Source organism: Herpailurus yagouaroundi, unplaced genomic scaffold (assembly GCF_014898765.1).
Source record: "Herpailurus yagouaroundi ecotype Mexico unplaced genomic scaffold, PumYag 187, whole genome shotgun sequence".
Taxonomy (NCBI): domain Eukaryota; kingdom Metazoa; phylum Chordata; class Mammalia; order Carnivora; family Felidae; genus Herpailurus; species Herpailurus yagouaroundi.
The window spans coordinates 4,764,900-4,774,127 of NW_024412418.1; the positions used below are offsets into that span (position 1 = coordinate 4,764,900).

The following is a 9,228-nucleotide window of genomic DNA, read 5'->3' on the forward strand; positions in this document are numbered from 1 at the left end:
TATTTGAACATATTACTTATATAATACCTTGAAGTCTTTTTCTGCTCAAGCTAACATCTGGGTCATGCAGTTCCTACTGACTTTTGTTTTTCCTGAGTTCAATGCATTACACTTTTCTGTTCCTTTATAGGTCTTGTAAATTTGTGTTAAAAACTACACTTCATAGGGGCACCCAGGTGACTCAATTGAGCATCTAACTCTTGATTTCGGCTCAGGTCATGATCCCAGGGTCATGGGATCAAGCCCCACGTTGGGTTCTGTGCTTAGCATGGGACCTGCCTAAGATTCTCTGTCTCTCCCTCTGCCCCTCTCCCTTGCTGATGCTCTCTCTCTCTCTCTCTCTCTCCCTCTCTAAAAACTAAAACAATAAAAAATCTTCTCTTTATATGTACAGTGTAGATGCTCTGCATTTTGTATGTGCAACTTTATTAAGTACTGGCAACTTTCAAGATTGTTGTTCTGAGTAACATCTCCATCGGTGCTTTATAAGAATAATAGCACCTCCATTTCTTCACCATTTTTATTATTTTTTATTTTTTTATTTTAATTTTTTTAATGTTTATTTTTGAGAGAGAGACAGAGTGTGAGTGGGGGAGGAGCAGAGCGAGAGGGAGACACAGAATCCGAAGCAGGCTCCAGGCTCTGAGCTGTCGGCACAGAACCTGACGCGGAGCTCTAACTCACAAACTGTGAGATCATGACCCAAGCTGAAGTCGGATGCTTACCGACTGAGCCACCCAGGCACCCCCACCAACATTTTTATTTGCCTCTCCCCACTCACTATTTGTTTTAGAGATTTTATTTCTTTTAAGCAATCTTAAAGATTTTATTTCTTTTAAGCAATTGCTTTTGTTTCTTTTAAGTGACATGGGATTCGAACTCACAACCACAAGTTAAGGAGTCACTGGCTCCAACAATTAAGCTAAAACAGGTACCGCTAATATTAAATATTATTTTTGTTGTCATATATTTTTGTGATTAATTTTCTTTCCCCAAATTACTAATAAAGTTGAACAACTTTCTTTCATTTTTACTGCAAGTGGGGAGATTTTCGATATTTATGGTGTGACATACCTTGCTCCCAGCCCCAGTCTTTTATTTTTTTTCTATTACATTGACTACTAGGTTTTATTGGATTTCTTTATATATTTTGATTATAATTTCATATTTATGTAGGAAAAATATTTTCGTTGACTCTGTGATTTTACTCTATAGTTTAAAAAAATCAATATAGTTCAATTTGCTATTTTTCTCCTTAATGGTCAGAACTTTTTATGTCATATTTAATAAATATGATGCCTATTAAGTGTTTAAGATGTCTCAATACAGGTTTTTTATTGTTATAACTTTTGCATTCACTATGTATGATTGATTGCCCTCCGTTTTTAATCATGCAATTTGAAATATTAAATATACTGCGCTCTGTTCCTTTTTTCACTTTTCTTATAATGATAGAGACTTAGAAGGTTTAAACCCCTTTGATACACACTGCATTTTTCTTTGTCTTTTCCATGCATTTGTATTCTATTTACTTTATTTTATTTTTTTTTAATTTTTTTTCCAACGTTTATTCATTTTTGGGACAGAGAGAGATATTTTTGGGACAGAGAGAGACAGAGCATGAATGGGGGAGGGGCAGAGAGAGAGGGAGACACAGAATCGGAAACAGGCTCCAGGCTCTGAGCCATCAGCCCAGAGCCCGACGCGGGGCTCAAACTCACGGACCCGCGAGATCGTGACCTGGATGAAGTCGGATGCTTAACCGACTGCGCCACCCAGGCGCCCCTGTATTCTATTTACTTTAAACCTCCTAATAAAATATTATTGTTGTTGTACAGTCAAAATTCAATCACTATTTATAATTACCCACAAATCTCAAACTTACCCTTCCCTTTGCTTTCCATATTTTATTCACTGAAATTCCATTTTTGTCTTTTCCTCTGAGCATCTAAAAATTATATACACACTCATACACATAGACACACATTATAAAGTGCCCTGATATTAAGTATACAGCTTATTTAAATTTTGTGTCTATGGCCATGAGCATAACCACCATATAAATCATAGCGATACAGATATTTTTAGCACTACAGAATGCTCCCCGGTAGTTGTATTACTATAAATTAATTTGTTAAACCTTACACAAATGGAATCTTGCATAAGGACTTTTTGTGTCTGCTTTCCTTTATTGATCATAATGTTTGCGACCTTCATTGACATTGTGTTTTGGTAGCTGTTTCCAAAAAGCACTATGTATCCCTCCATCTTGTGAATATATCAAAACTTATTAACTTATTCTCTCAAAATGGTCTGTTTTATTGTTCTAGTTATAAACAGTAAGAATAAGACTGCTGAGAGCATTTTTGTTCCTCTATGCTTGTGAACACACACATTCATATCTAAGTGGAAATCCTGGGACATAGTTAGCTATATATTCAGCTTACCATCAGACAGTTCTCCAAAATGCCTGTACCATTTTCATATATCTGTTGGAAATGTGTGAGCAATGATGTTAAACATTTTTACCTACGCTTGTTGGCATTTTGGATGTCTTTCATACAAAGTTTGTTTTCTATTTTTTTCCATATTTAGTTGTCTTACATGTCTTTTATTGATTGGTGATTCTTTTTAATATATTCCAGATGAATCTTTTGTCAGTACACATTCTGTGAATATTTTTCCATATTGTATGGCTTGCCTTTTCAGTGTCATAATGGTGTATTTCTAGAGACAAAAGTCCTCATTTAAAACAAAGACCTCACTAGGTGTTGTATGTAAGTGATGAATCACTCAATTCTATACCCAGAACTAATATTATACCCTAGGTTAACTAACTGGAATTTAAATAAAATTTTGGAGAAAGAAAAAAATAAAACAAAGACCTGTACTTCCATTGTCCATTTTATTTTACTACTTGTGTATCCTTATTAAGAAATGTTTGCCCGTCCCCTCCAAAAAAAAAAAGAAAAAGGAAAAGAAAACCAACGTTTGCCCATTTTGATGTAATAAAGATACAGACTTATGTTTATTTCTAGAGGCTTCAGTGTTTTGTTTTGTTTTCATCTCTCACACGTTTACTTCTATGATCCATCTTAAGTCAATTTTCACGTATGATATGAGTTAAAATTAAGGTTTGTAACTCTTTTGTAGCCCTGCTTATATTTTGTGTTTTCCTGCTCTTTCTTACTCTTTTTTTAAAAATACTTTCAGGCTTGGGCCGGTTGGTGGCTCAGCCGGTTGAGCGTCTGACTTCAGCTCAGATCATGATCTCCTAGTTCGTGAGTACGAGCCCCGGGTCGGGCTCTGTGCTGACAGCTCAGAGCCTGGAACCTGCTTCGGATTCTGTCTCCCTCTGTCTTGGCCCCTCCCCTGCTCGCGCTCTGTCTCTTCAAAATGAATAAATGTTAATTTTTTAAAATACTTTCAGGCTCTTTGCATTGAATGAAAGTTTCATGGAAAGGGAGGATAACATTACTTTCCACCAGGGAGGGCTTCACTCTTTCTAAAAAGGCAGAAAGAATGACAGGCTAAGTTAATTCAGTTATTATTTGGGCTAGTTCTGGACTGGATTGAAGTTAGAACTCATTTTTCTTCTGGTTTGTCCCTGTTGCAGGGTTCAGGTGGGCCTCTCTCTTTCTAGTCCTTAAATACTGCAGAAAATTCAGTTTTGACTCTTTGGCGGTGTAAAGTTAGCCTCCTGCCCTATAAAGGCATACCTTGGAGATATTGTGGATTCAGTTCCAGAATGCTGAAATATAGTGAGTCAAGGAAAATATTTACTTGACTCTTTGGCTATTATGTCACATAATACACATTATGCGATAGTCTATTAAGTGTGCAATAACACTGTATCAAAAAAAACCACAATGTGGAACTTTAATTTAAAAACATTTTATTGCTACGAAATATTAACTATCATCTGAGCTTCCAATGAGAGTTACCATCATTGGTCACTATTGATGTACAAATACACAATGAAGGGCGCCTGGGTGGCTCAGTCAGTTAAGCGTCCAACTTCAGCTCAGGTCACGATCTCGCGGTCCATGAGTTCGAGCCCCGCGTCGGGCTCTGGGCTGATGGCTCCGAGCCTGGAGCATGCTTCCGATTCTGTGTCTCCCTCTCTATCTGCCCCTCCCCCATTCATGCTCTGTCTCTCTCTGTCTCAAAAATAAATAAACGTTAAAAAAAATACGCAATGAAAATTTTGGAATATTGCCAAGAATTACCAAAATGTGACACAGAGTTATGAAGTGAGAAAATTCTGGTGGAAAAGTGGCACCAATAGTCTTGCTTGATGCAGGGTTGCCGAGAACCTTCAATTTGTTAAAAAAAAAAAAAACAAAACGCAGTAGCTGTGAAGTTAACGTGAAGCACAATCAAGTGAGGTGGGCCTGTACATCTTCAAATGGGAGCCAGTGCCTTGAGGGGGCTGCCAGCATTGTGTTCGACACAGACCTCTACGTTGGGTGGGAACTTATCAGCCAAGCGCCTAAACACTGAGAAAGATGTCACTGTCTTTCCAGCTACATCCGAATCTGCAAGTCTGAACCTTCTCGTGCTCCAAAAAGAAAACTCTAGCCCTTTGTGCCTGGCTTACAGCAAGATCAAAATCTGGCCAATGTTTTGGGGAAGAAACCCGTATTACATTTGGTGCCAGCAGGATTTCCTGTCTTCTAAGCACAGCAGGAAAGTGGGAGATTTTACTCCACCCCTGCGGTCCAGAACCAATTGCTTATGTTCTCCGCCCTCCATCCCATCCAATTTCCTGTGAGACCAAAAACAGCTGTGTGTTTAAGCTCCCAGGCAATCCAGTCGTCTCCGCAGGCCACATACCTGCCTAAAGGGCCACTGTTCTCTCTTCCCCAAAAGCAGCCACAGAGCACAGGAGTCCCTCCTTTAGGTGGACTACAATCTTTAATATTCACTTTGTTTGGGACAACACCAAATGTTCCTCTGTTTTCCTGTTCCTCCTTGTTCCTGTTCCTCCTCTGTTTTCCATTAATTCTCCATTTAGATATGTCTATCCATCTATTTGTCTCTCTAATCTATTATCTATCTGTCATCTGTCAATCATTTATCTACCCCTTTTCATCTATCATCTAGCTATCATCTATCTACCTGATCTACTATATGTCCATCCTTTCATTTATTTGTTTACCTGGCCTTCAGGCCTGCTCAGACCCAGAATATGGCTAATGCCCTGAGAGGATATACAACCATGTGTGGTAAAACCTGCAAATATCTGCCCACACCTCTCCGAGTCCTCTGAACCCTCTGTAGACCCTCCAGGCAAACCATGTGTGCATCACCAAGTGTGCCCTGAATCAGTGAGATGAAGTCAGCTCACATCTTCAAATTTACATCTCTCTGAAACCTAAGCCACTCCAACTCTCTTTTCTTCCATAGAGACTCACTTTATCCAGAGATGATGTCTTATCTTATCTTGCTTGTCTTGTCATTTTTGCATAGATGCTGTTTCGATCACAAGCTACTCCATCCAGAAGTAAAAGTGCTCCTGTCATGTTATAAGCACTTTCCCCATATTTTCCTAACTTAAAAAAAATTGAGGGGTGCCTGGGTGGCTCAGTCAGTTAAGTGTGCAACTTTGGCTCAGGTCATGATCTCGCAGTTCATGAGTTCTAGCCCCTCATCGGGCTCTGTGCTCAGAAGTCAGAGCCTGGAGCCTGCTTCGGGTTCTGTGTCTCCCTCTCTCTCTCTTCTCCTCCCCTCCTTGTGCTCTGTCTCTCTCTGTCTCTCTAAAATAAACATTAAAATTTCGTTTTAATTTTATAAAAAAAAAATTGAAACATTTCAAATTTGCAGAACAGACTCAAGAAAAAGACAGATTTTCAAAAATATTTAGATGATCTCTCCTGTGTTCTTTACCAGTAGATCCTAACTGCAATTGCTACATTTGTTTTATTACTTTCTCAATTTCTACTTACTGTATGTACATAAGTATGAGTGTATATACATATATTTATATTTATATTTATGCTTATAATAGTAATGACATAATATTATTTTATATTATCCAGTACATAGTCATGCTCTCCAAATGTTTGCGATCCAATATTAGGTAATGCATTCATCTTCACACAACACTTTGGAGACTCTTTTATTATATTCCTCTATTACCCATTCCTCTAACACCTTTTGCTCTGTATCCTGAATCTTTTTGTGTTTGGATCTCACAGCATACTTGGTACAAGTAAAGGGATTCAACAGAAGTGTGTTGAATGAATAAACTATAACTAATGAATGTCATTTCTTCTATAAACACTCTTCTAAGATATCACTGAAATATGTAACTTAAATACAGAAGTGGAGATATATGTCCTTACTTCAAAGGCAGCATTTTTAGAACAACAACCAAAAAGATCTGATTCCAAGATAATCAAGCCAAGGGACTATTTCATTCTTCCTCTCAGATAAGAGTGCATTTGTTGGAGTATTGGAATGTTCTTTTCATTTGAACCAATGTCAGACTCTTTTAAATCTATGCTGAGTTCTTTCACAGTTTAGCATCAGAATTTCTCAGAAAAAAAAAATGTATTAGCTCTTGAGAGAAAGGAACTGTTAAGCCACAAAACAATGAATGGTCAAATAGAGTTATTTTCCAGTAATTTTCCATTAATTCTCAACACTCAACACTCACGTCAAACTCAACACTTAGTCTTCAATTTCATAAGACTATCTTGATTATAGTTTTGTTGGCATTTGTGTCTGTGATACAATTTTCAGGAAAGGCTATCAATTTAATGTTAGGTCAACAAAGCCACCACCAAGGTTGTGTCAGGTGGGGGTTCTCTTCCACCACATTGACCTTTTTGCTGCCTCTTTTACATCCTTATTGCGTAAGCTATAAATCAGTGGGTTCAGCATGGGGATAACCAATGTATAAAACACAGCAGAGACTTTCTCCTGTTCCAGGGAATACTGAGAACTTGGCTGGATGTAACTAAAGGTTACAGACCCATAGAATAAGGTCACAGCAGTGAGGTGAGAGGCGCAAGTGGAGAAGGCTTTGTGCCTCCCCTCAGCTGAGCGGATTCTCTGGATGGCAATGATGATGCACGTATAAGAGACCATGATGATAGTGAAAGTGAACATTGCAATGACCCCAGAGAAAACTAAAAGTAGCATCTCATTGTTATGGGCATCAGAGCAAGAGAGTCTCAGAAGAGGGGGAATGTCACAGAAATAATGATTCACGATGTTAGGACCACAGAAATCTAGCTTGAGCAAACCTATTGTGTGTGTCAACGAATTAATGAGCCCACCCAAGTATGACGCAAGGACCATCTGAATACAAACCTTTTGGGTCATTATGAGTGTATACGACAAGGGATTAGCTATTGCCACATAGCGGTCATAAGCCATCATAGACAGAAGGATGCCCTCTGTGGTTACATAAACTGCAAAAAAGAAACTCTGTAGAACACAACCAGAAAATGTGCTAGCTTTGTGTTTTGATAGAAAATTGACCAACATCTTTGGAGCAAAGACAGTAGAGTAGCAGATATCACAAAAAGAGAGGTTGCTAAGGAAAAAGTACATTGGAGTATGAAGTTGGGTATTTAACCAGATCAAGATAATCATCCCCCAATTACCTGCCAGAGTGATGGAATAAATGAGGGAGAAAAGGAAAAAGAGAGGGATCTGCAAATTAGGGTTTTCAGTTAAACCTACCAGAAGGAATTCCTTCACCCCTGTCTGGTTCCAACCTGCCATGCGTTCAGGTTCATATAGCTTTTCAGTCGCAGAGCAAGGTGATATCACTCAGATGAAAAAAGATATATGTATATAATTTCCTCCATGATCCAGGATCCATAATAGCATTGGAACATTTATGTCTACCCTATAGTTGGTTGAAAGAAAAAAATTAACTTCAGCAGTGGACTATATAAGTACCGGACAATTCATCTACAGTGTCTTAAATTTTGGAAACTGGAGATTATTTTATTCCCTGCTTCTCAGTTTCCACATCATAAATGTTACAAAACAGAAACTCTCTGACAAGAAATTATTAATTGGTAGAACCGACAGTCAAACACGACTATGCTTCATATCAAACCTCTGACTCATTCTAGGGCATACACAAGTCCTCTGCTTACATGGGCTACACACTGTTGCACCTCATTATAGAAATTATTTCTTCGGGCACTGGGATGACTCAGTTGGTTAAGCATCTGACTTTGGCTCCGGTCATGATCTCATGATTCGTGTATTCGAACCATGCATCAGGCTCTGTGCTGACAGCTCAGAGCCTGGAGCCTGCTTTGGATTCTCTGTCTCTCTCTCTTCTCTCTCTCTCTCTCTCTCAAATAAATAAATAAAACTAAAAAAAAAAATTTCCTTATCTTTTGGCCAAACTGTTCCTACTTTTTTTTTTAGTTTATGTATCTATTTTGAGAGGTGGGGGGAGGGGCGGAGAGAGAGGGAGAGAGAGACAATCTCAAGAAGGCTCTGCACCATCAACACAGAGCCCAATGTGGGGCTCAAACACATGAACCATGAGATCATGACCTGAGCTGAAGTCGCTGCCTCCTGACTGAGTCAGCCAGGTGCCCCTGTTCCTACTTTTTAATACCCAGTTAACTCACGATTCTGACTTTCATAATAGGCAACCCCTTTCCTTTCCAAATCTCAAACATCAGAACTTTATTTTGCCTCACCTTTTGCCCAGATTCCACACTCGCAAGTTCAATGACCATGTCCTCCAAAAGAGCTGAATTGAGAGAAAGAGGTAGAACAATCTTTTCTTCATTTGATATTGTTAAGGCCGATCAAAAACTAGCAGGACAATTTAATTTGAAAATCCTTCCCTTTTGCATCTTTGTATAATTTCATCTTTACATCTTTGTTTTTTTATCATCATTGAAACAAAACCTCCAAAAACCCAATGTATAGAGACAAGATATGAGTGTGAGGGACCAAAACTACACCTATCAGATATGCCTGCTTTCAAAAATGTAGACTGCCACAGAGTTTCACTTGTTTTTTGACATATTATACTTATTCAATAATATTTATGGTTAAATATTAATAAGTTAATTCATTCATATACACTTTCATGCACTCAATAGGTATTCTTACTTACTACTTTATGCCAAGAAATGTTAAATTTGCTAGAAATGAAGCAGTGAGCAAGAAACATGCCACGCTTTCAAGTAGCTCACATTTTATTAGAGAAATAAATAAACAAGTATTGATATACTATAT

General features: G+C 38.2%; 1 protein-coding gene across 1 annotated transcript; it reads right to left on the reverse strand.

Moving 5' to 3' along the window:
- Positions 1-6,798: 6,798 nt before the first annotated feature.
- Positions 6,799-7,737, reverse strand: LOC121043820 (olfactory receptor 1052-like). The gene has a single exon (XM_040495821.1). The coding sequence runs from the start codon at positions 7,735-7,737 to the stop codon at positions 6,799-6,801; it is 939 nt and encodes a 312-aa protein (XP_040351755.1).
- Between the last annotated feature and the right edge of the window lie 1,491 nt (positions 7,738-9,228).